Source organism: Leopardus geoffroyi, chromosome C1 (genome assembly GCF_018350155.1).
Source record: "Leopardus geoffroyi isolate Oge1 chromosome C1, O.geoffroyi_Oge1_pat1.0, whole genome shotgun sequence".
Taxonomy (NCBI): domain Eukaryota; kingdom Metazoa; phylum Chordata; class Mammalia; order Carnivora; family Felidae; genus Leopardus; species Leopardus geoffroyi.
The window spans coordinates 201,053,208-201,080,304 of NC_059328.1; the positions used below are offsets into that span (position 1 = coordinate 201,053,208).

The 27,097-nt window shown below is 47.4% G+C and overlaps 2 protein-coding genes and 1 long non-coding RNA gene across 4 annotated transcripts in view; 2 read left to right on the plus strand and 1 right to left on the minus strand.

The window, feature by feature from the left end:
* Positions 1-4,034, plus strand: part of XRCC5 (X-ray repair cross complementing 5) — a 133,151-nt gene extending 129,117 nt beyond the window's left edge. The window contains exons 20-21 of the transcript XR_006713145.1: positions 2,357-2,505; positions 2,803-4,034. The gene's annotated coding sequence lies outside the window, so the exon portion shown is untranslated. The remainder of the gene's footprint in view (positions 1-2,356; positions 2,506-2,802) is intronic.
* The window catches only part of MARCHF4 (membrane associated ring-CH-type finger 4), a 109,799-nt gene that overhangs the window by 5,940 nt on the left and 76,762 nt on the right, over positions 1-27,097 (minus strand). Inside the window, exons 2-3 of one of the 2 annotated variants that reach the window (XM_045481165.1) lie at positions 20,551-20,706; positions 15,096-15,288 (exon numbers count right to left, since the gene is read on the minus strand). In XM_045481165.1, the coding sequence (XP_045337121.1) occupies positions 15,096-15,288; positions 20,551-20,706 (349 nt within the window). The remainder of the gene's footprint in view (positions 1-15,095; positions 15,289-20,550; positions 20,707-27,097) is intronic. The other variant, XM_045481166.1, reaches the window with a different exon arrangement.
* LOC123599436 lies at positions 17,393-17,817 on the plus strand. The gene is made up of 2 exons (XR_006713148.1): positions 17,393-17,582; positions 17,742-17,817. It is a non-coding gene; the product is annotated as an uncharacterized LOC123599436 (long non-coding RNA).

A 27,097-nucleotide genomic window follows, 5' to 3' on the forward strand; every position in this document is an offset into this window, starting at 1 on the left:
GCTCCTCCAACCTTGAACACACTGCGATTCTAGGAGACAAGATAGCCACCCACCACCGCTCCTTCTTGTAGTATGACAATAGTTCCTGAGATTGCACTCTGGCCACATGTTTTCAAAAGTTTGTTGGAGAGACCATCTCCCTGTGACCCAGTTGTTCCTAATCTTTTGGGTCACATGCCCCTTTGAGGATCTGATGAAGGCTAAGGACCATCTCCCTGGAACACAAACCAGACGTAAGAATTTAGGATTCATATATCTTCTGAAGACCATCTATGGATCCCTATTTGTGGCCTGATTCTAGACAAGGAGACCTCCTCTCTGCCCCTTGTCTCATCACTCTCTCCCAGTGTACTGACCCTCATCACTTCCTTCAACCTTGTGAATATGAGTCCTGTGGCACTGCTTCATTCATATGTTGATTAGTTCCACAAGCTCTTTTCCCTGTGCGGTAAGCCCCTCGAGGACTGAGTCCAGGAATGGTTGAGGCCTGGGCAGTCAACACAGTAACAGGAGTTTAATGAAGCCTTGGTGATGATGGAGGAGATAGGGGCCTCAGGGAGAGAGAAGCAGAATCTTTTGAAGCCCCAAACTAACTCTTTCCAATAAGAGCCATACACTTGATTCTTAATTAGCTTCTTGATCACACAATTTTACCCTGATTGAAGAGGGTGGCTTAAATTTTTGGTCTGAATGCTGCCTTCTAATTATCTAACTGTCTAGTGATCAGGAAGTAATTAAACCACTTTAATGGATAGGAGGCTGAAGGGGGGAAAGTGCACCTGTTTTTGTAGATAACGCTTGTTTGGCAAAAGTGGGAAAAGCACAAACTACCTTATTTGCATCCACTCCCCTTAGTTCTTCCTCTGCTTCCCGCTCTACAAATTACTTATTGATTCCTTGGCTTGTGGAGTAAAAAAAAAAAAAAAAAAAAATGGAGGAAGATGGGTGGGGCTCATCTAATTGGGACAGGTGAAAATAGGCAAGTTGAAGAGTTGGGAGAGAAGGAAGATGAGTTGGAAATGGCAGTGGATGGAGAGAGAGGATGAAATTAGAAAAGGAGGGAAAGAAGTTATTGGTGAAGGGAGGCAGAGAAATAGTGAAAGAGGATGGAACATTATAATGCATGACAATACCAGCAACTCAGTAAGTTTTGATTCACTGGGTGCTTCTCTCGAGTTGTTTTCTTTTTCTTTTCTTTTTTTTAAGTTTATTTATTTATTTAGAGAGAGAGCTTAGGAGGGGCAGAGAGAGAGAGGGAGAGTGAGAATCCCAAGCAGGCTCCGTGTTGTCAGTGCAGGGCCCGACGTGGGGCTTGATCTCACAAACTGTGAGATCATGACCTGAGCCGAAATCAAGAGTCAGATGCTTAACCAATTGAGCCACTTAGGCGCCCCTCTGGGGTTGTTTTCTATTTAATTTAATAGTTACCTTGTAACCACCCACAAGGTGCCCCACCCTGGGCTGTATTGTTGGGACATCCAGTCCCAGAAGAATTGCCACCTTCATCTCCCTAATGTCTCTCCACCTTTGGGGGCAACTCTTCCTCATAGAGCTGGAGGATCCTTAAGTGTCAGAACCCTTTGCTTGTCATCATATCTCTCCCCTGAGCCTCCAGCTGAAGCGGCCCTTTGGTTAGCCCATGAGGAGCGAAGGAAAGTGGCCATTGTGAGTGGGTGGTCCTGTCTGCTTGGCTCCCTCTGCCCCTAAGTCGCTGATGACACAGCTTTGTCAGGGAGTCCTCAATCCTTGGTTGGGATTGGCCTCCCAATCATGGCCTGCTGAATTTTGGCCATTGGCTCTTGCTGTGTCCCAAGCAGTGAGATACAATTTAATTCTATTTAGGTAATATTTCCTGAGTACCTACTATGTGCTTCTTTGAACACCTGTGATAGGACAAAAAAACTTGTTCTTATTATATACGGAGGTAACAGGCCAAGGTTAACTGAGAAGCCTGCAGAGAAGCCTCTGGCCCCTCAGCAATGCCAAAATCCCTTCTTCCCACCCCCTATTTCCTGTTACTATCCTGATCTAAGTGGCAAAAAAGTTGCAGACAATTCTACAACAGCGCTTCTCAAACTTTAGCATGCATCAAAATCATCCAGGGACCTTGTTAGAACCCAGATTTGTGGGCTCTGGCCCAAGAGTCTGAATCAGTAGGTCTTGGTTGAGGCCTACAAATTTGCATTTCTAAGATGCTCTTGAGTGACACTGATCCTGCCTGTGTGTAGAGCACACTTGAGTGACACTGCCTAGAACATGATCCTTGTCGTGGCCTACTGCCTCATGGAAGGCTCGAGATTTTGATCAAATAAAGAGCTGTGGGTAATTTTTAAAATATCTCTGGTTCCCGATGCAGTAGACATGAAGATGTGAGGCAACTAAAGAAATGGATGCTTCTTCTTCTGGACCCAAAGAACTTTGGGTCCCATGTTTTAGAGGCAACTTGCCAGTAAACGTGCATCGGACATGCAGAGTATCTACCACTTTCTAGCCTTGTGGATTTAGGTAAGTCACTTCTTCTGAGCCTCAGTATTTCTGTCAGTAAATTGGGACTGATACCACCTTTCTTATAGGGTTGTTATGAGATTAGATGAGGTAATGAGTCATATGTGCTGATGCCTGGCACTGTGCCTGGCCACATGATATTGAGTATTGGGGGGTGGGGTGTGGATGGAGATGACAAAAGAGGAAAAGCTCACTCATATCTTTTCCTCCTTCGCCAACCCTGTTCCCACGCACAAGCACCTGTTCTTCGTCTCCTAATTGTCCTTCCCAATCCTCAGTCTGAGTCATTGTTTACAGATGAACAAGATGCTGGAGCCAAAAGGAGCTCTGGATGCCAGCTGATCCTGCAGATGTGGTGACAAGCCTCCACTCCTGCCTCCTCTCCCCCTGCCAGGAGCCTTCAGCAGTGCCAGTGGGGGAATGCTCCCTGCCTGCAGGGCCGTCCACTGTCACACAGCTGTGGGCCAGGACTTACACGGAAGGCCACCACTGCCAAACTCCTCTTCCAGACATTACCCCTCGAGAGCCCAGCCCTGTCAGAATCTGCACTAAAGAACCTGTTGGGCAAGTGTGGGAAAGATCAGTCTAACCAGCTAGGGTTTTGTTTTTTGTTTTTTTTGTTTTTTTTTTTTTTGCAGGGGAGTGGGGTGGTTAGGAAGTGGCATTGTGAGGTGACATTGGCAGTGCCTCCACCTCCCCAGTATTCATGGTGACAGCGTTGTGCTTCTCAGAAGTGTAACCAGAATGTTCTTCTGGGAGTCTCCCTATGGATGATGAGATGTGGATCCAGGGGCCTCATTTGGGCAGGCTCCCCTTGACTCAAATGCTTTGGGTCCTGGTTTGGCCTACTCTTTCAGCAATAAAGACCCAAAGGACAGAAGATACTGAAAGCCTTCAATGAGGGTGAAGCAAAATCACCTTCCCCTTCCGTTTCCATCCTGTTGATGCCTTGTCAGTGTCCGGGGAGAGGCTGTCCCCTTGGCAGTGACTTCTATTACAGTTCCCTTCCTAGCAGGGTCCTTGCTGGACTGGTTGACCTTGGTCACGCCGTACAGAATGTGTCTAAACCCATCAGGGCCAGAACCTTGCTGGTCCCTCTGCCCACCCAGGGCATTGCAGAGACCTGTGAGAAGACCTCAGCTAGAAAATCATGAAGAGCACTGACGCTCCTTGAAATGAATGTGCTTAACTCGGTAGGACTGGGCAGGGAAGAGAGATATCCTCGGAGCCCCAAATATCCCTGCATTGGTATATGTGAGGGGTCCATGCCTGCAACTGTGTGTGTGAAGCTGATTCCCAAGATACTGTAGCTTTTGCCTATGAGACTTCTCTGCAAAGCTCAGGGCTCTCACTATCTGGACTGAAACTGCCAGAATTGCATTGCTCAGTCACTCTAGGTGATGGTGATGAAGGTCACAGTGACGATGCTGATGATGGCAATGGTGACAATAGCAAGTACTTATGGAATGCTTGCTATGTTCTGTCACTCCAGCAGGGCTTTGCAAAAAATACAAATAAATAAATAAATAGGCTTTGCAAATCTAGTGTACCTCTCACAGAAAGCCCATAACGTAGGTGGTATTATCTGCACTTGACAGAAGAGGAAACTGAGCTTGGAGAGGCTTAGCATCCTGCCCACAGACACACAGCTTGTCCATGTTGGGGGAACGTACACTCAAGTTCATCTGAAACAGAACAGTGCGGTGTGCCTGGGCTGCTGCTGCCTCCATGCTGCAGGTCATGTGCTCCCCCAGAGACAGCAGGTATGGAGATCTTTTTTTATAATAATCTGTAGGTATGAGTATACAATTTCTACTTGAATTTCTAATAAGCTGTCTTTTGTACTTTGTGTTTTGATGTATATGTGTTACATTGTTATAACAGAGTAGTTAAGGATATGGGCTTTGAAATCAGATGAAACCAGGTTCTACTTGTATGGCCTTGGGTGATTTACCTCTTAGTCTCAATTTTTCTTATCAGGAAAATGGGCATTTTAATAGTAACTACATCATAAGGTTATAGGGAATAAATAAGATAATGCACTAAAGTACTTTTTAGTGTTTGGTACATAATGAAGAATAAATTTTGGTTCTTATTTTATAAGCATTATTACGAAGTAAGTTTCACACGGCTTCATCTCAAAGGAGTTATGTTAAAGTTACAAAAGTAGTTTATTTAAGCAAATATGCCCAAATTCTAAAAAGTGTTGTCTTTTAAAATCCCGGGATTTTAGGGGCGCTTGGGTGGCTCAGTCCGTTGAGCGTCTGACTTTGGCTCAGGTCATGATCTCACGGTTCATGAGCTCAAACCTCACATTGGGCTTGCTGCTCACAGCATGGAGCCTGCTCTGTATTCTCTCTCTCTCTCTCTCTCTCTCTCTCTCTCAAAAATAATAATTAAACATTAAAAAATGTTAAAATAAAATAAAATAAAATAGAATAAAATAGAATAAAATAGAATCCTGGGATTTTAATTTTTGTTTTACAACTTTTTTTAGTAGAGTCACACCGAATGTGGGGCTTGAACTCATACTCATGACCCTGAGATCAAGAGTCACAGGCTCTACCGACTGAGCCAGCCAGGTGCCCCTAAAATCCTGGCATTTTAAAAGATTACCCTGGCAAACTGGGACACTCTCTCTTAGGCTATCCTAGTTCAGAGCATTTCTGGAAATTTCTCAATGACATAGCCTGTGACAGACATGACTAACTGTCCACCAAAAACCCACTCTTCTCTTTCTCAGTAGAGAGCCGCCACTGAGAAGGAATTACATTTTTAGCACTTTGCATCCACGGGGAGCCAGGTGACCAGCATTTCATGTGAACATGAATCAGGCCAAGGTTAAAGAATGGGTATGAGGGGGAAAGTGTGTGTGTGTGTGTGTGTGTGTGTGTGTGTGTGTGCGCGCGCGCGCCTTATCCGTGCTCACTTTTATTTTCTATTAGCTGGAGATAAAAGACTCAAGAGCCTAGGGGACTGTGGCCACAAAATGGAAGAAGCCTATGTCCCTGAATCTGTGTGAAGGAGAATCTCCCACTGATCAGGAGCTTCCTACTGCATTAAATCACTGAAATTATATACACTTATTATATGTGTAATTTGCTGGGGTTACACTAACTAAGATACCTTCAGCGCCAGGGTGGGGGCCATAAGAGAAAAGCAGATTTTGGCTCAGTGGCATATTTCATGTCACCCCTAAAATCTATAATTGGCTCAAGCAGCTACCTGATTTACCAGATTGGGGCTTTTTCTAGCCATAGACCCACTGTCAATGGACAGACACGCCATTGCCTGCAGACATGGCTGCAGGCATTTAAGACAGTTCCCAAGAGGTGTTCCTAAAATATTTTGAGCCCTGTCAGCACACTGCAATAAATGAATTGCCTCCCCAGGGGTCTTCTTTGAGGGGGACAGTGCTCACTTAGCGTGTCTGCTTCTAAATCCGTCATCTTTATTTTCGGAGCATCTAACAGCTCAGCGGTGGAGAGAGGTAGCCTTGCATAGGATGCCCTGGGTGGGGGGGAGGCAGAGAGTGGGTAGACTAGGAGCTAACAGTTAATCTGGAAAGTTGGAGAAGCCACATGCATTTAATGGAACATGCATTGAAACATCATCTTGCCCATTTATGTGGCTGGCACTTATCAGTTGTTTGGTCTGGCCAAACATTATTGGGAATCCCCCCACAAAGCCACAGTTGTCAACCTCTGAGAATTATCACATCTTCTCACAATGGAAGGGACTTCAGAATCCTAGAATGTCAGATCTAGAAGGACTTGCAAGTTATCCGGCTCAACCCTCTCATTTTATAAATGAGTTAACCGAGCTATAAAAAAAAAAAAAAAAAAAAAAAAAACAAAAAAAAACATGAAATAACTTACCCAAGGTCATCAAGGTTGTTAGTGGCTAATCTAGTCTTCAGACCTAAATTTCCTATTTCCCAGTCTCTCTAGGGCACCAGGCTGCCTTCTCCATATTTTCAGTTTCCTAATCAGGGAATTAAAAGGTTTGACAGATGGGGTCATTTCTAGCCTGAGGGAAGGAAGACAGGAAGGAATCTTTGTGCCATGTATGTGTTTTTAGTTAATGTGAATTAAAATTAAGCTTGAAAAATAATGTTTTTCTTCTCCTGCTTCTCCCCACCTTTGCCCACTTCCTATAAATCAGAATTTGAGTTCCTTTATCTCAGAGGGCAGGCACCAGTTATCTCTAAATTATAGGAAAGGACCTCAAGGAACAGCACACAGAGGAAGCTTTAACAAAAGATTTCCTATAATTTTGCTAATTACCATAGTCCACTGTTTTAAAGGTTTGGAACAATCTCAGAAATGTTGTTTTCCTTCCTTTCCTTGACCACATCCTACTCACAAGTAAAAAAACAAACAAACAAACATGATAAGCGTGAGGTCCGCATTTTTGCAGATTTGACTTTTGGGTGGTCAATCTCTTGAGTCTGTAGAGTGAAAAAAAAATGTTTTTGGTGCCAAAGACCTTAATTAATTTGCTCTTGTTAAATCCTAATAACTTGACCCACTGGAGCACAGACTGGCCCATTTGTTTGCTGTGAGATTCTGTCAAGCTTCTCTGCTGGGGCAGACAGCGTCATTAGAGATGACGGAAGAGGAGGCAGGTGTCATGAAGACATTCAGTGTAATCAGATCTTCTCATTGAGAGGACACGGGTGAGGAAACCAAAAACCTTCCAGAAGAGGCACTGCTCCAAATAACAGCAGACTCTCAATTATATGAGGACATGAGGTCTGGCTCTCTAGGCTGTGATGGGCTTCTGGTTTTAACAGTGCCAGCAAACCTTTACAGAGTGAGGAATAAACCTTTATTCCTAGGGGAATCTACCTGACCAAGTGCTACCCAGCCAGGTCGCTGATTTTTATGAACTCCTGCTCCTTTATGTATGCCGTCTTTTCAACACTCTCAACAACCCTTGGAGGGTGGTATTGCTATCTCATTTCTCAGATGAGAAAAGGAAAGCAGAGAGTGGTTATGCAAATCGCTTGAGGTCCCAAGGTTAGTAAGAAACTGAGCAATATGTTGCCTGACCATTATGCAGCATGCTCCCACCGCTCCTTCCAGAAACTTGCCACTCTGGGTTTTACGACTCATCCCCTCCTGTTTTCCTCATTCTCTGTCTTCATCCATCTTTTACGTGTTTAATACTCCCCAGGTCTCCATCCTTAGCCACCCACTCTTTGAAAGCTCCTCCTAAGTTATCTTGTCAAAACCCACAGCTTTACCCACCTTCTTGTTGACCCCCAAACCCATGCTCAAGTTTTATTATCCAACTACCTACAGAAATCTTTCTTTACCTCCGCCCTTCTCTTTAGTCACCAATCCTCATCAGAACTGGTCCAGTGCCCTCAAATCCTTCCTCTATGAACAAGAGGCCATAAAAGGCCCTTTCCTTCTTTCTACCCCTGCAAGGAGACTCTTTCCTGGCATAGCCTTCTCTTTGCAGCCCAAAATGCACTCCATGTGTCTTGCTTCTCTTCTACTGCAAACTCTTCACTTAGGAACTACCTCTTACCGCCTAGGTTTTAGGCTCACAGTGGTCCTTTTGTTTGGTGCTTTTGCCAAAGATACACCTTTGGTTCACCTTGGCTTCACCCAATTGCCAGCCCCACTCTCATGCTCAGCTATGGCATCCAGTCTCCACTCAAGCCAGAGCCCTGGGGTTTCTGCTTGCTTCAAAGTTCATACAGCCCTATCTCATCCACATCCTTAGTGCTTCCCAAAGTCATCCCATACACTTCTTCCCCACTGCACTTTTTCACATTTCTGTTCTTTTTGTTCAGACTATGACAAGCATTTTCCAACTGGCCCCTCCCTGCCTCTCTAGTCTGTCCAGCTCTTGGCCATCCTCCCCATAGTTGCCAAAGTTATCTCTTTAAAACACACATACATCTGGCCATACTTCTTTCCTATATAAAAGATTGAAAAGAAAGATTGCTTATCAGTGCCACTCTATCACAACAGCGTAAAGTCTGAACTCCTTAGCACATGATTCCTGACACTGTGGGATTTGGCTCCACCAACCTCCATATCCTTATGGCCCATCACCCACCTTCTTACTCTGGCTCTTGACACTGAGCCATCCATACAAGCATGCTCCAAGTTTCCCAAGTGTACCTGGTTCTCTCAAGTCTCTGTGCTTCTACACATGCTAGTCCCTCTGCCTAGAATGTTCTTTCCCACTCTTCTGGACACACTTCAACCTATCTTTCAAAACTAGCTGAAGGATAGGGTTCCTTCCTTCATAAAGCTTTCCTGGACTCCTCCAAGAGAGAGGTAATTGCTCTCTGTTTTGTTCCCCCTTTCTCTACATCTTATCCCGGCTCCCACTGTGCTATGATTTATTTGTAGAGTATGAGCTCCTTGAGGGCAAAGATTCTTGTCTCATTCACTATTTTTCAGGAACAAAACCAGACAGCCAGGAGATGCTACTGAATAAACAGATATGACCCTTCTGAGCCCCTTCTAACTTAGTCATCTTCTGTGTTCACTTATCTCTGTGTCCCAGCTCTTATTATTGACATAAATGATTAACTTGTCTACTACCCCAGTGAAATGTAAGATCCTTGAGAGCAAGTGACTCTCTTATTGGGAGTGCCCTTTCAATAAATATTTTTTCATCAATGAATGGATTCCCTAAGTTCATGTTGACCAGGGGATTTAGCTTCCCCTGCCCAAATTCCCTTCACCAGAGGAGAGATAAACCACCCAAATTTCATCTCAACTTCTAAAGCCACTCTCTCAGTTGGTATCAGAATAGCACTGATCAAAAGGGAAGTGTAACAATGGCTAACTCCCAAGACCCTGAATACAGGACAGGAGCAGCTAGCGCTCACTAAATTTCTTATTGCTCAGCTATTACCCTATGGGTGAAGGTATTACTGGACCAATCTCCCCTCAAGCTGCCTCCCCATCTGAGCTCTGCATTTGCAATTCCACAGAGCAATCAGAGATAAAAAATAGGCAGTAGTTGGGGCGCCTGGGTGGCGCAGTCGGTTAAGCGTCCGACTTCAGCCAGGTCACGATCTCGCGGTCCGTGAGTTCGAGCCCCGCGTCGGGCTCTGGGCTGATGGCTCAGAGCCTGGAGCCTGTTTCCGATTCTGTGTCTCCCTCTCTCTGCCCCTCCCCCGTTCATGCTCTGTCTCTCTCTGTCCCAAAAATAAATAAACGTTGAAAAAAAAAAAAATAGGCAGTAGAAGTCACCCTGGAATTGGAGCCCAAGGTTCTTGGTCCAATTCTCAGCTCTGCTATTTGTTTAGCTATGTGTCCTGGAGCACAATTACTTTAAAGCTTTTCTCACTTGTTAAATATGGATCATAATACTTACCCTGCTTCTGTTTTAGGGTTATTGTGCCCTTTCGCAGTTCTTCTCTGCCTTTTAGGGATTTGGTGCTTTGCTCTGTCCACAGCAACTTAGTTTTGGTTTTTCACAGTGGCATGGATTGGTCTAGGAAGTTAGGACTCTAAGCCAAGAGATGTTTAATCTGTAGGGGTGGTTTGTATCCAAGAATGTACAACCTTTTCATATAACTAAGTCTAGAGCTATTGTCCACAACCCTGGGTCCATGCTGCATCCAACAGAGAATGCAGACCTTCCTGGCACCCATTTCAGGCAAAATCTTTTGGTGAAAACCAAAGACTTTTCCCTGGAGACCAACCAGGTGGACATAGGCATGGATGGGGCTGATGTGGCTTCGTGGCAACAAGATGACCATGTCCCAGACTCTGCATCTTCTTAGCTTCATGGCAGAGAATATCTGCTGAGCTGGTGTTGGTGACCAATGGGGTGTCTCTTTGTGTCCTTCCCACCCTTAGGAGTTTTACCTCAGAGTGCTGCTCTGATAACAAAAGTAAATCTATTTTTAAGTATTAATTAAAGCTATATATTTTATGTTTACTCAGATTCTTTACTATCTGAGGCCATTTAACAGTCTTACAGAATAGAAAATTTTTTCTTGGTGTCTGAAAACCAGCGAAAGTCCAAAGACTCATCTTAACAGATGGTCTTATTCCTTTCTTACTTAGCCTTTTGAGCTAACACGTGGATAGACTCATTTTCCTTCTTCTGATGATAGATTTTTATCAGGGACTGGGTTGCTCCATCCATCCAAGGAGCTTGGGTCTATGGATATGGATACTTTTTTTTTTTTTCAACGTTTATTTATTTGTGGGAGAGAGAGAGACAGAGCATGAACGGGGGAGGGGCAGAGAGAGAGGGAGACACAGAATTGGAAACAGGCTCCAGGCTCTGAGCCATCAGCCCAGAGCCTGACGCGGGGCTCGAGCTCACGGACCGCAAGATCGTGACCTGGCTGAAGTCGGATGCTTAACCGACTGTGCCACCCAGGCGCCCCTGGATATGGATACTTTTATGTGACATCTTTTTTCAGTCAACATTTCTTGAGAACACTCACATTTCCCATTATCACTTCTACCTACTTTCCAGTAAGGAATCATCTCTTCCTCTGCCCACTCTTTCAGATCATTTTCTTCCACTTTCTTAGGACTTTTGGAAGGGAAACTTCCACCTTCCCATGGGAATAAGTAAGTGACCAAGTTTTGAAACAGATGACCACCTTAATAGTAATATAGGTGCCACCCTGTAGCTCTCTTATCCATGTTGTCCATTTTTGTGCAGTAAGAAGATCACATATGTCTCATTCTGGCTCACCTAGCCAGGTCTCTGTTCCCTTTTCCAGCTCCTCTTCCTCTCATTGGTTCAGTGAAACAGGTTTGTGTGGCCAGGAGTCCAGATTCATGGATAGAGATAGGAGGTGGTAGGACAGAGGTGATGGCATACTTCCTCCTTCTCTCAAAACAAACTAGACCCTGGGTTGGCATTCTGTCTTGTTTGCCCTGGAAATCTGATAAGGTTAGTGTCAGCTGTGTTACAACATTCCTTGGGTTGGAAGTAACCCCTGACTGGTGGGTGCTTCACTGTGAATATCTGGTGAGAGTCTGTAGCTTTAGGCTTCCCAGAGTACAGTGACGCTTGTAACTGTGCATGACTCTTGTGGGGAAACTATGTCAAGGTGGACCCTGCACCCCTCATTGTGGGTCTCCTCTCCTTCTTTCTAAGCTATTATGTTGGGGCTGAGAGACTAGCCCTACACTAGGATATGGAGTGCAGCAAGGACCCACCTGCAGAGAGGGTAAGCTGGACCTGCCTGTGGAGGCTGTGGTTCCTGTCCTAAATTCCTCTAAGTGAGTCTAGTGCTAGCTGTGCTGTCTGGTAGTTCTGTGAGTCTAAATGCCTAGTTGAGGCTAAAAATAAATATACCCCTAGAGACACTGCAGGTTCCACCTGATTGCCTCTTTCAGAGAGTCCCTAAAAGGCTGATACTTTACAACCACTTACGCAGTACTGGGTGCTTTCCCTCAACTGGCCAGAACACTACAGAAGAGAAGTGACCAGTACCTGAACTTCACCCTTAAAACCACCATCATCACCACTGATTATCATCACCATCATCAAAATCACCATCATTTCAACCACCACAAGAATTTGTGCATTTCAACTACTATCCATTGCCTTCCACTCTCTTGTTTAGGTCACATATTACTCTCTTTCTGATTTTGTCTCCTAGCATTTTCTTCTATGGACAACCTATCTTAGAAAAAAAAATGCTGAACTGAGAGTCCTCCTCTGCTGCCTGAGTCAGCCTAAGACAAATCCTTTAGTATAAGTTTCACCATCTGAAAAATGGAAAGAAAGTTATTGGCCCTGGGAAAATGCACTCAAATGGAATTAGCTCCCATTATAATCAACAAAATGATAGAACAGTCTAAACTCTTTAAAGGTGAGCTAGTCTAAATATAAATATATCTGACCACTTTTGGACAGCACCAAAAGCAATTACAGTTCCTATGCATTCCCCTCTTGTCCGATGGCTGTCTCCAAGCAGTCACTGGCTTGTCAGAGCAGAATGGATAGATCATGGTGTGGCTTTGCACTCTGGGAAATTATATTCCTAAAAGCTTAGAAGGAATGAAAGCAATATTAAAACTCTCAATATTTAGCTTGTTGTGCTGCTTCCAGAAATCGGGTGACTGATGTATGTATGTACATAAGAGAGAGAATTTCAGAGATAGAAGTGGGCTGGGGGGAGGCAGATGGAGAGGAGCCAAGAAAGAGACAGAGGACATGACGGTTCTGTGGAGGCCTACTCAGTGGGAGACACTATGACAGGAGAAACCAGAGTGCCAGGAAGGCCCAAGCAGGAAGGGGTGCTGGGTGCTGGGTGGCTCAGAGCCACAAGGAGCAGGACTATTTGTGATGGCTCTTCCTACAACTGGGTCCAGGTGCACTCAAAGTCGGAGGTGGCATCTGCACATGTCCCATAAGAGATACTGAAGACTCCTGCTGTCTGATGCAAGAGGATAATGGAAAGAGCACTGGACCACTAATCAAGAGATCTTGCTTCAAATCACAGCTGAGCAATCTTGAGCATATCACTTCCCTTCTCTGGGCCCCACTTCTCTCAACTTCAAAACAGGAGTTGTACAGGTTGAGCACATGTTCTTTTCTATGTTCACTTCTCTTGGTCTTCAAGTCTGTGGTCCCCTGAATGGTAGGTGGTATCTATGCTCCTCTTTGACTCCCATGCTCCCTCCAGGGGAGGAGCAGTATGCTTCCCTGGCCCACCCCCCAACCCCCCACCTCTGATCTTGGGTTCGTTGATGACTTGCATTGGACCATAGGTTGTGGGCAGAAGACACAGTGTGCCAGTCCTCTTGTGCTTCTGCACCTGCCTAGAAGAGCACACTCAGCAGTCCCTACCTCTCCAGCCTGGGCCCCAGCATGAAGAGACACTCAGAGCAGGCTGGAACCCAATGCACAGTCAGAAGCTAAGCCGAGCCAAGCCCAGCTGAGCCACAGGCACCATGCAGACCCATGAATGGGAAATCAATGCTTGTTGTTGTGAGGCACTGCAATTCTGGAGTTGCTTGTTACCATAGCCAAAGCTGACTAATACACCACGTGTTGGGAAAGCATGTCTCGCAGAAGCTCACATCAGGGACCAGTCAAAAGCCTGCCTGAAGGAGAATGAAGGGCAGCTGGAGAAGCTCCTACAGGCTCTCCACTGCTGCCCCCCTCATGCCAGAGCCATACACCTCCATATGGAGACACCCCTGGCTTCTGGCAGCAACAACCCACGCCTCAGCAGGGTGGGAGGGGATTGCGGTGGAGGGGGAACTAAATTAAAATGCTCAAAGTCAAATTCCTCCTTATTCACAGTCCTCTCTCTTCCACGGTCCTCCAAAACTGGGCAGTCTGTTTCTTTCACTGTCTAGGTGCCATAAAAGGCCGCCTTAAAAAAGGCTCTGGAACTTAGGGTTGATGTATTGGTTTAGTGAGCAGGGAGAGGCAGCAAAAAGCTTAGACAAGTATCCAAGCACCAGCATCACTAGTCTCTGGCTGCTGTAATCAGCATGCAAGTCTCCAGGCCTCTCTGATTCCTAATTTAAAGAACTCCAAAGAAATCCACATAGCATCCTCCTAGCCAAATCCTAGCTAATAGATGTTTTCTTGCCAAACAGAGCAGTGTAGCATAATTGATATAATATACAAAGTAAAGCACAGTGAAGACCACTGTGGAACTTTAGTGCTGTCAGCATCATGGCCTAGGGGACAACCTGAGAGTTCCAAGTAGGATGTATGACTAGGGCTTAACCATGCTTCATGTCATTCAGAGAAAACCAGGACCTCAGTCATTTGAATGAAGACTCCATAGTTGAAAACCATAAGCATGTTGGGGGGAAAACAGAAAGACTCAGCCCTCCACCAACCAACCTAACCTACTAAAAGAGGAAGGAACATAGACTTGGGGATGGTGTGAAGGAACAGGCAGGAATTAGAGTGGTGGGTTTCCAACTTTTTTCTGAAACATCGAAGACTTTAAAACAAAGTCTCACTTAGAAGAGAAACATATGTAAACGGATAAAAGTGTAAAAACTAAGGGTGAAGCAAGGGTGAAGATTCAGAGCCTCTCTGTGTTGCATTCCACTGCCCACTCCCAAAACTGGCTTCCTTGAAGCTGTGAGTGGAACGCCAGGACTACATACAGTTTGAAAAACACTAGACTAGAGAAATCCGGGGTATTGTGATAGGCTCGTGGAAAGCTGAGAAGGGGGGCAAGGGGCAGGTATCATCATGGCTGTTTCTGGGCATTTTTCTGTGAAGAGGATGGAACTAAATGTATAATCGTCCCTTGTTATGGCTTGGCAGCCATGGAGTACGCAACAGAGAAGAGGGCTTGCACATCCTGTCTGAGGCAGATAGTCTGACCAACTGACCTCTCTCAAGTCTTCTTAGAGGCGAGCCTCCTTATCCTTATCTTCAACTAGGCAAGAACAGATTTGCTCGGGAAAGATTTAGACCTTCCTTCTCTGGCCTACCTCCTCCCCCATCCCATCTACCCCTCAAGTCTAAGATGTTGGCTCCTCCTGAGCTTGCAGGTCTCAAGCCTGGTGCTTTGGCCTTTAAGAGGGAGGGATCCTGAGAGATTGGTCTAACTCACCGCCATGTGGCTCTCCACTTCCCATAGAGACAAGCCCCAGACCCACCTATGCACACCACGTCCATGAATCCGTACATCCCATAGCAGATCTGGAAGAGGAGGTCTTGGCGCTGCCATTTTGCCGAGGGACTGAAGGTCGACCAGATGAGCCAAGAGATACTGGCAATGAGGAAGAGGGAACCCAAGATGGCGGCTGCAATCTGCACCTTCTCAATGACTGTCAGAGAGATGGCCTGCCACTGCAAAGAAGAGAAGGGCGGGTTAGCTGTTGCTGGGACACCCTTACTCCATTTCCATTCCATTCCCATGCCTCTTGCTTCTGCTGCCTCGACCTCTCACCTCTGGTTCAGGATTTAATACAGGGCTTTTCAATTTGTAGTACAATGGCTATTTTTACAAGTTTCTGAGTTTTATACTGCACTTTTAATATGGAGGAAACCTATAGCACACCAAATGATCAGAAATTATTGTAGGGAGTGAGTTCCGGGCAGCCATCACAGAGAAGGAAGGCCTGTATAACTGATTATGATACAGACAGAGAAATGGGAAGCAGAAAGTAAAAATGCAAAGCCAGTGTGGGTGGTATTCTAGGGCCCAGAATATTCTTTCCGGAGCAACATTGTTTATTTTCACACTAATAGGTGTTTTTCACACTAATAGGACACAGGCCTTTCTTTTGCTTATTTTCTACAACAACACCTGGCGTGTCATTTAATATAAGTGCTAGGGATTACCAATTTAACAGACAAGGCGAAGACATGGGATGTGGGGGAGAGATAAGAAAAACAGTATAATTTACTGACTACATATAAACACTGAGATTTCATTTTTTAACAGAAAAAGCACCATGCTAATAGCAGTATTGATGGATGGAGTGAAAACTGAGGTGTGGGTGGGCTTCGACTCTGAAATTCTGTGATTCTATGGCTGGCCTAGGTAGCACAGGCGTAAGTGGACCTGGAGTTGGATTTTAGTTTGGGATTTATTCATGCTCTCACTCAACAAATATGCACTCTGCTAGGTGCTGGAGATAAAGCAGTAAGCAAAAACACGTAAGATTTCCATCCTCGTGGAATTTAAAGTCTAGAGAACACAGATGATCAAATAAATTTATTTACAGCTGCAATTTATCAGGCATAAGAGAAGAACGTACACGGAACTGTGAGAGCCTTTGATGGGGGATTTGACTTGTCAGAAGAAGCAATGCTTGAGCTGGGTGGGAGTTTAGGCAAAGGGAGGAGGGAATAGTGCTCTAGGCACAGGAGAAGGCATGTGCAAAGGTCCTGTGGCAGAAAAAGCATAGTGAACATGAAAACCTGGAAGAAGGCCAGAGTGGGTGGAACAGAGAAAGCAAAAGGGAGTGTGGGGTGAGACAGCTGGGAAAATAAGAGAAGATCATGTGGAATCTTGAAGAATATGCACAGAATTTTGGCTTTGTCCTAAGAGTAAACATGCTGCTATTGAACACTTTTAACCAGGGAAGTGACAGGATCAGATGTGGGAAGGTAGAGGGCAGGACAGTCTTCTGATTGTAAGGATTTGTGTAAAGCCCTGCAGAGGACACCCCCAGCAGGCTTTTCAGCCTGAACGCCCCAGGAAAAGCAGACAACCTTCCATCAGCCAGTAGTGAGTCCTCGCTATGCATTAAATGGCCTGGATGGAAGCACTGATTCTGGCTCAGGAAGACTGACCAGTGGCCCCGAAGGAATTGTAACCATTGGAATACATTTCACTTGCTAGTGTAGATGTAGGACATCAGCCTTTACATTTAATTGTACAGATAGCATTCCATTACAGGTAATTGGGCCTTTAAATTTTCCACTGCTTCCCCTAGCCTAGGGTTACACAAAACAAGGGAATTTTCCAGAAGATGGCCTGATCTTACAGACTCCTCTCAAACACTCTACCACAAATGTTTTTTCCAGTTTCTGCCTCTCTGTGAAGAGGGTCCTTAACTGAGCTTTTTGTTTTGACCAATGGGTCATCATCAACCTTCACTTTCTCCTGCTCCAGACTTTAAAACCCCCCAAATGTAGTGGGGTAGAAAGGTCCCCTTAATCCCAAGAGTCACCCTAACCCCTGATCCCCCAAGCTGGCTGTAGAACATAAGCAGGGCCCCTGACTACTGTTTGAAGCATGATGCACAAGGAACAGGGTGGGGTGCTGTGGCTGGGCTCTTCTGTCTGTCCCATGTGAGCCCCCACGAGAGGTGTGGGGAACAGAGCAGCAAAGAGCAAGCAGAGAACAAGAGAGCTCTGAAATCTCAAAGGGAAAGTTGGTAAGGGGAGAAGGGTTCCAGAGCTACCAGGCTCTGCTACCCTCAACACTCAGGGATTCGTTCCAAACGAGGTTCTGATCATGGTATCATGAGACCCTCCCCGTCCTGGCCTCCTGTGCCACAGCACCAGTGAACGGAAGAGCCTGAGGACTGGATGTTTCCTTTCGCACCAGGAAGGGTCCCTGAGCAAGGAGTCGGGACCCGGTTCTGGCAGACCTCTGCCCCAGCCTATGCAGTGTGGCCTCACAGAAGTCAGTAAGTCACAAGGACTGTCAGTTTTCCCTTTCATAAAAAATGGAAATAATTGGTCCTGCCCATGTCCTAGAGTATTGTGAGGGCTGAGTGAAATAGCTCTTCAATCAGAGCTTTGAACGGGACGAGCTGCCATCATCTCCACTCTTCATTATGTTTCAGCAAAAACACAGTGATGCACGTCAAGGTGGGGGACTCCTAAACGCACCCAGCCAAGTCTTCGCCTGCACACTGGAGGTGAGAGGAGTCAGACCCTTGTATGCAAGCCTGCCCCATCAGGGCAACCCTGGGTAAATTGTGCCTCCACTGTTTCATCTGTAAATTGGGAATAACAATGCCCACTGCACTGGGTTGGTTTCAGTTTTAAATGACATAATATGTGTGAATACTTAGTGAGACTGCCCCCCCTCCCGCCCCGCAAGCACTAACTAAACACTTATTAATGTAACTGCAGTTCAGGTGGCTCCCTCGGTTAAGCACCGACCCTTGATCTTGGCTCAGGTCACGGTCTCATGGTTCATGAGATCAAGCCTCGTGTCAGGCTCTGTGCTGAGAGTGTGGAGCCTGCTTGGGATTCTCTCTCTCTCTCCCTCTCTCTCTGCCCCTTCCCTGCCTATGCTCTGTCTCTGTCTCTCTCTCTAAATAAATAAACTTTTAAAAAAATTGTTTAAAATTTTAAAAATATATAACTGCAGTTCAGTTGTAGCAGAGAGGGCCCCGGGACCACCCTAAAAATCCTTTCTCAGTGCTTCTTCTGGCACAAACAGAATCTTGCAGAGTATCTCTGGCATAATGTGCCATCACAACCACTGTCTCTCACAACTTTGTATGGGGCATGGACCGTGAGGTGCGTACCCCGAGACCTGGGAGAAATCTCCCCACTCTGACCGCAGAGGTATCCTGCCTGCTCCGTCCTGTCCTGCAGGTGGCTCAGCTGGGCTGTGGAAGCAGAAGTCAGCGCCACTGTGGCTGTCTCACCCCTGGCTGGGTCCGAGAAGCCCAGGGACACAAGCGGGATAATCTGGGCCACAGCCACACAACACCGCCGCTAGGCCAAACTACTTCCTCTTTCTGGTGCAATCTGGAAAAGTGCAGTGGCATTTACTGAGCACACACCATGTATTTCCAGGAGCAACAGAATCCAAGGGAGTCAGTCCCCAGTGTTCAGAAACTCACGGTGAAAGACGTATTAGTAACTTAAATTAATACATCAGTATCGTCAATGCTGCCATTTGCTCACCATACTTAAAAAGATTAGAATAACCTTTTCTTTCTTTCTTTTTTCCTCCCAGGAAAAAATTATCCCTGAATGGTTTTTCATTCTATGAGTCAAGCTCCAATGTCTGTTTATGAGCCAAGGGGACACTGTGGGGTAGTCACCCCGTGGGGTGACCCTTTTCTAAGGCTTGAGTGAGCTGAGAAGGAAGAAGAGAGTTAATACACCCCAGAGGGCATGGAATCAGCAGTCTCATGACACTGCTATTTTAAGACACTTCAAGATTTGAAATGAATGATTAAAGATGGAACCAGCACAGCGAGAGGCCTCTCTTATTCTGACCCCTCCATATACCATCAGGATGGCTGAGGTGCCTGGGAGTCTTAGGGCCTCCTTCCAGAAACGATGCCCCCTGCTGGCCCACATGGATGCAGTAGCTCACACGCACGCACGCACACGCACGCACGCACGCACGCACACTCATTCCTGGCAGTGCCTCATGTACGACTACATTGTGTTTAAAATAAAACGCGCCAGACACTGCAGCTCCAGGTTTGTGGCTCACCCTCCCTGCAAAGACCCCACCCCCACAGTCACACGGAACCACCGCCCTCCTGGGCTCGCAGAATCGACTCTGCCCCCTCTCCCTGAGAAAGGAGAAAGGAAACAGCTATGTCGGGCCCCTGAAGCTCCCTTCCTCACTGGCATGCTGGATGATTGTGTGGCAGCTTCATTGGCTGACCATGCACATGTAGAGGTATTTCCAGAAGCAAAGTGCTCTCTGTGCATGGGGATGCGCCTCGCAGGGACCGCTGTTGGGTTTGGAGGACTTTCGAGGCAGGGCAGGGCCCGCCAGCAGCTCCGGACAGGGCAGGAGGATGGGAGACAACAGGGTGCGGGTGCGGCCCTGTCCGAATCCCTGCGGCGGGCCCCACCCGGCCTGGCCCTCTCTGCCCCTCAGGGTCGCCCCTTCCCAGTCCTCCCTTTTCCTTTTTCCTTCCATTCTGTTTCTCGCCACCTCCCTCTCCTGTCTCTTCTCCATTTCCCCCTGTCCCTTGTCACTAGGAGTGTGGTGGTCCGTGGACCAGCGGCATCAGCATCACCCCTGGGTTTTTAGACATGCAGAATCTCGGGCTCCGTCCCAGACTCCTGAGTCACAGTCTGCTTTTTTTTTTTTTTTTTTTTTTTTTTTTTTTTTTTTTTTTTTTTAATATATGAAATTTATTGTCAACAGTCTGCTTTTTAAACAAGACTCTGGGTGAACTGAGTGCACATTAAAGTCTGGGCAGTGGCCCTGAGTCTCCTCCCTCCTCATTTCTTCTTTCCCCGCCCTTAGCTTTCCTTCAGTCTTCCTCCTCACACCCCTCACCCTCTGTCCTTTTTCCATTCTGCTATCATCTGACCTCTGGTCTGTCCCTCTTGCCTTTCTTTTCCTCCCTGCCTCCCCTCTGTCGTTTCTTTCTTTCCTTTCCCCTTCCATCCAGCCAGCCAGCCAGCCAGCCATCTCTCCCTCCTTCCCTCCCTCCCTTGGCTCACTGATCCTGTCTACCATCTCACGCTCACACTTCTTTCTAAATCTTTCCTTTCCCTTGGCCCCATCCCTTTCCCTTCTTACTGAGGCCGAGGAGAAAACATGAGTTCTCTCATCCCCTCTGCCCACAGGCCACCGCCATCTTGCCCACGCGGCCCGTCTCATTCCTTTTCTCCAGACTGGTCTGGACTCTAAGGGGTGACCATCCTCGCTCCCGGTCATACCTGCAGAGGATTCTTTGTGCTTATGGCGATGACATGATACTTGTAGTAGCACAGCTCACAGCTCCAGCAGCCCCTCTCGCTGATCCACTTGATGAGGCAGGGCTGGTGCGTGCACTTGACCGAGCCATCACAGCGGCATGGGCTCAGCAGCTCCCCCTGCAGGGAGAGAGGCAGAGGGCGGTGAGGTCCCCGCCTGGCGTGTGGAGCGACGGTTGGGGCCACCCAGGGATGGCCGACCACACCACTGAAGCCAGGTCACGGGCTTTGTCGGGAAGCACCAGAAGTCCATGGGGGACAGGGGAGCCAGGCAGCCTCAGTGAATTCAACTAACAGTTCAGAGCCTCAGCACCCACTGGGTGCCGCCCAAGGCCTAGGGTGCCTGTAAAAATGAGCGGGTCGGTGTCTATGGAAGCCCCTTGCTGTCCAAAGAGGGTGCCAGCCTGGCGGACTTCTCTGTGAAGGGGGTCTCAAGCTCTAATGCCCTCAGAGCCAGGCAGACCATGCAAGTGACACAGGCAGCCAGCTGGTAGGGACACGGGCCAATCTAAGGTCCAGACCCCAAGTTAAAGAAAGGGAAAGCCACTGTCAGCGCCGGCCCATTCTGCACGTGGGAATCTAGGGAGCGATTTTTATGTAAAGTCTCCCAATAGTGAGATGTCCACAACAAAGGCAAGTCTTCTAAACATATCGTGAGCGTCATTTTGCCCGAGTTTGGAGCTCTGGTCTGAAGCCTTTGCACTCCCCGCAGACCAGCACGTGGAGACTCAGGTCCCTCTGTGAAGCCTCCCTCCCCGGGTCCCTGAGTGACTAAACCTTGGCAGGTGGGGGCAGGCCTGAATCCCAAGGACCTAAGAGGTGTGTATCCATCCCTCCAGGCATGTCCTTTGGGCCTGGCTGGGAGTGGCCACGAAGCCTAGTCTAGGGTAGGCCTGGAAGCAGGGAGGCAGAGGACCTGGCCCAGCGAGATGGTGGCAGGATCTGAAGACCCTTGTGAGTAGACTGCAGAGATGGGCTTAGCCTCCAGAACACCCTGTGACGACATGTCAATGACCGTGACTGAAGCTGGCGTGTATCTGCTTCCTGCCAGGCCTGACGTGGTGGCCCCAAAGTGCCTCTGTGAGCCTCCCTGACTCTTTTTCCCTCTCTCTCCCCTCCCCGTTCCCTCCTTCCCCTTCTGGCTTGTCTTTCTCCCTCCCAGCTCAGGGTCCATGGTTTCTACTTGCTAAATCCCACCACCCCCAAGTCCCTCATTTACTTTCTTAAGGACTTGACAGTTGGGCCACCCCCCTTCCCCAGCCTGTGCCTTCTTCTGACCTACCCCAGGTTCTCTTTCTCCTTACTCCCTAGGCCTTCCCTTCCCATTCCAACTCGTTTATTGTGGACCCAGCCCTTCCACCTCACTCCTATCAAAGGACCCAGAAGATGTCCCTGTGCCCCACACTGGTGTGTTTGCGATTTGGCCACGTAAGCCACGTCCCTGCTAACTTGGAGATCCCACCATTCAGGAAACCACATCTTGTTCCCCATTTTGAACAAGCAAGCACAGGAGCACCTGACCTGTAAGATACACATTTAACCCATGGTCTTTGCTGTTGACTGTAGAACCAGCTGTTCCCTCCAAAGATGCACAGAATCATCTTTCCCTTCCAATTCAACCCCTATCACTCAAAGACCACACCTTGGCCTGGATGAGGTCTACAATGTTCTTTTGTACCTGGTCTACCTGTCACACTGCTTCTCTATCTTCACGATAGTTCCAATACCACCTCCTACAGGGAGTCACCCCTGACTTTTCCAGGTTGAGCTCAGTTCTTTGATCTCTGAGTGCCTTGTGCGAGCACCTTGGGCAGATCCCTGTTAGAGCACTGAGTACCTCCTTATAAGGATCTGTGAGTATGCCTGTCTACTTGTCAGAGAAGCCCTGGAAGGCAGGGATGAGGGGTTGTTCACTCCTTTCCCCCAATGCCTAGCCCTCCTCCCCAAAGGCCCTCAACAACATTTGTGTTTGAGTAAATGAAAAAGTTAATTAAGTGTCTGTTCAGGTTCCCTGCACTGTCCCGAGGAACAGGGATGAGACTGCCCAGTCCAGGAGAATAGGGACCATGTCCACTTGTGGACCTCTGGACCCCAGCACCTTGCCCAGTGCCCAGCACTCATTGTATGTATGCGCCATGAATGAACTTGGTGGTAGAGATTCTCAAAGTACCTGGTCCCCATACAACCCTTCCTGGTTCCCCACGCTGCTCCTCCAGTATTGACGGGCCCCCTTCACTGTGGCTCCCGCCCTTCCCATACCCTCTGTTGCAGCACTTCCCCCATTTGTCTCTAGGTTACTACACTGTGATCCCTTACAGGGACAATATTTTTTCCATCTTTGCATCCTTAACACCTAATATAGTGCGTGAAACAGACTCTCCATCCAATATTGGTGGCAAAATGCATTCATATCTGTTTGATGAACAAGTTTTGCTCCCCTTGAACATGGCCAGCTCTGGCTCCAGGTGGGCAGCTGTGGTGCCTGGGAGAGTAGAAGAGGCAGGAGATGGCCACACTGCTGGATGCCCACCACACCTTTCCAGGTCCAAGGGCCCTTGGTAGTGAGTCGTTGCTGTGTGGCTCTCAGAAAGAAGCAGGAGGGAGAGAGTGGGGAGAGGTGTTGGGGGAGGGGCAAAAGCCCTCATCATTCATGGCAGCATTTCCCAGGCTCATTAATTCTAACAGGATGAGCTGGGTTTGATTAATCGGGTTGTTAAGCAGCCACGTCAAATTGCCAGTGGAGTAAGAGACATGACTTCCCGTCCCTGGCAACGTTGCCAAGTGGCAGAGAAGTCTACACTCCTTGCTTCCAAGCAGCAGCCAGGAGACAGGGCAGGAAGAGTTGCTGGCCAGGCACAACTGGTCACAAGACCTGGACTCTCCATCGAGGCTGTAGATGTGCAACCACCAGGGCTCGCAGGAGTCTCTGTGCCTCAATATACTTATCTGGGGAAAGGGAGAGCATGACCTGGCCTGGCTGGCCCCAGCGCCTGGTTAATAGGCCAAAGGTGTGCTGTTTGCCCAGGGGCTCCTGGTCCCCCACGCTTTCCCTGGAAACCAGACAATCCCGAAAGGCAGACTACGAACTTGCTTCAGGTGCTACAAAGATTAGAAAGTAAGGACACCAAAACTGTTAGAAAGGTTTAACTTGATAAAGGAAGCAATCTAGGATTTTAGCAAAAATAATAATGATGATGATGATGATGATAATAATAATAATAAATCTGGAAAGATGTTATTTTAACCTTAGCATTTACATAAGTTTTGTATGTGATGATTTAGTATATTTTTATGTACATTTGGGAGAAGGGCCATAATCTTTGTCATGTTTAAGGCTTCTAAGAGGCCGCTTTACCACCTTTGACTGGTCAGGCCTATGCTTCTTCAAGAGCAGAAGAGATGGAAATGAGCCGGTAGCCAGACGAACTCAGGTTAGCCTTAAGATGATCTGTGCAGTAAACTCTGTTAAAAGCTGAAGTGTTGGAGCAGGAAGTGGTAAATGCCTCTGAGTGTAAGAACGACCCTTATTGAAGAGAGAGGTTGAATGACCAGCTCAGAGTCACTCAGCCAGCCGGTGGCATGGCCAGAACCTAGTGCCAGGTCTTTGTGACACCAGCCTCCAAGCTTCTCAGCACCCCGCTCTGTTCATCCCTCCTGTGGACTCTGTCCCCACTGTCCCTCCCACACCTGTGCCCAAGGTCTCTTCTCTGTCTCTCCTCCAGCCTCCTTGCCCAGCTGGTACCCCTCTGCCAAGTGTCTCCAGACTGCTAGCTACAGACCTGTCTCCTCTCCCCATGCTGCCACCCACAGTTGAGTGGTTCTTCTCTGTGTCTTCCAGGATTGGAGCTGTTCCTGTGTGCCCCATAGAACTCAGCACATTACAGGTGCACAGTAAGGGGCATTTGCTGACTGGATGGGCACCAGGTGTAGAAGAGGATGAGCCCCTCTGGTCCAGCTCCTGAGACACCAGCCCTCGGGCTGGGGGGATTGTTATGATCTTGTCTGCAGAGCTCAGCAAACTCCACGGATCAAAGGGGCTCATTAAATGCAAAGGGCCCTAAACACTCCTTGATGTTCTACTTGAAGCTTTGGGGCCCAGGGAATGACTAAGGCAAGACAAATCAAGTCTTCCCGAAAACCCTGGCCCCCAAGGGACATGGTGTCGGGGAGGCATGAAGAGCATGTTTTTCAGAGATTGGCTCCTTAGGTTTTGAATGCCTCTTCACGCTTAGCAGCTGTGCAAACTTGGGCAGGCTGCTCAACCTCTCTGAGGCTTCTTTATCTTTCTGTTGCAAGCAACTCTTACCTCCTCCAAGGGTGGCATGATGTCATGCCCACAAAGTGCTAGATACAGTGCCTGGCACAAGTAAGTCCTCTTGTGCAAGTATTGCAATTGTAACTCGTGTTTCCATGAGGACTTTAATTTCATAGTTTTTTTCTACTATAGCTCTATTCTGTTCTCCTACTAGCAAATAAGGAAGGAGCCATGCCTTAGGTAAAGGGTCCGTCGAGCCCCTGTGGGAGGGTGAGATTAAAGAACTATCTAAGACAGTCTGCCCTTGTGAGATGGATGAGGGATCAGAATATAGATCCTGCCGAATTCCGGTCCAGGACTGTCCTCTGTGTTACCACGGGGATGCTGAGAGCATTTGGGGGGCTCTCCTTCCCTGGGGATGTTGCACAGAAGAGCACGACCCTCCTGGATGGGTTAAGTGGGGTCATGCTAGAGGCAAGAGGCGGGACGGGTTGATCTGCAGCCTTTGGCTGTGGCTGAGCTGGTGGGCGGGGAGGAGAACTGGGTGGATCCTCCTCACTGCCAATGACAAGGCAAGCTGCAGGTGTGAGACTCCAGTCGTTTCTCCATTCACAGATTTCTTTCTGTTTATTTTCAGTTTTCTTCCATTCTTTCTCCTCTCCATCTGAAAGGACTTGCTTCTGGAGTCCTTAGGTTACCTGGTTGCCATGACAGTGGCAGGTAAGCCAAGACTTCCCATTCCACCCACACAGGCACCAGGCATCCCTGCCACAGAAAGACACAAATACAGTCTAGTGACGCAAAGACAGCCCCAGCCCTGCTGCAACGTGCAGCTCCAGAAGATCAGAAAAAAGGAGACAACAGAAGCCCTAGCCTTGGGGTGCAGTTTAGGTACATCATCCATTACCGACACTAATGTGGTGGTTAAGAGCTCGGACTCTAATCCTAGGAAGTCTCAGGTATATCCAGGCTCTTACAATCTGTGTGACCCTGGGAAAGTTGCTTAACCTCTCTGGGCCTCATTCAGTCATTCCTGTATTCATCAAGCATTCATCTAGTATGTTCCAGGTTCTGTTCTAGGTGACAAGGATACAATGGCAAGTAGAACTAACCAAATTCTCTAGTAGACAGAGGAAGACAATAAAAAATATAAACAAATAAACTATAAGTACCTAAGATGCTGTCATGTGCTATGGAGAAAAATGAGCAGGGAAAAGGAAAATAGAGGAGTAGAGAGTAGGAAGGTTGGTATCTAAATAGGGTGGCTGACAGGCTTCACCAAACAGGGACATTTGAGTGAAGACTTGGGGAAGGTCAAGAGGCACACCATGCAGATACCTGGGAGCTGAACATTTCAGGCAGTGGGAACATCATGTGCAAAGGCCCTGAGGCAGAAGCATGCCTGGCATGTTTTGGGGACACCAAAGAGACTAGTGTGTCTGGGGTAGAGTGAATGAGGGGAAGGGGAGTAGGAGATGAGGTCAGAGATATAAGGGGGAGGAAGAATGAGAGACAAATCAGGAGACAGCCACTTTAAAAACTTGGCACTCACTATGAATGAGAAAAGAGAGTTTTGAGGAGAGGAGAGTGATATGATCTGACCATGTTTGACAGGATCACTCTGGCTGCTGTACTGAAAACAGACCAGACAGAAGTAAGGGCCAAGTAGAAAGACAAGGCTGTTGCAGTAATCCAGGCGGTTGATGATGCTGTTTTGGACCCTTATGGAAGCAGTGGGAGTTCTGAGAAGCAGTCAGCTTCTAGATCTGTTTTGAAGACACTGATAATAAGATTTGCTGATGGCCTGGATGGGTGGATGAAAGGAGAGAAATCGAGGATGACGCTGATTCTGACCTGAGCCATGAGACGGGTGGGGAGTTGCTTTCATTTGAGATGGGAAAGACTCAGGGAAGGACAGGTTTTGGAGGGCAGATCGGGAGCTCAGTTTTGGACGTGTCAATGTTGAGATGCCTATTACATAGGCACCAAACAGAGACCCTTCCCAGCCAGACCGGCCAGCTTCTCGTTTCCCGTCTCAGTGTTGCCAAGGCCAGACCTTGGCTCCTGGAGACTAACAGTGTGTCAACCCTGGCACAAAGAAATAAGGAGTTGTTGCAAGGTAATTTGATTTTAAAAAGAAAGAACTCTATTACCAAGTAGGAAAAAAAAAAAAAAAAGATTTAAGGCCTTAATGAGCTATAGTTATCCACACTAAATCCAATTAGCCACATAATTATTTCTAGTTCTGCTCTCATA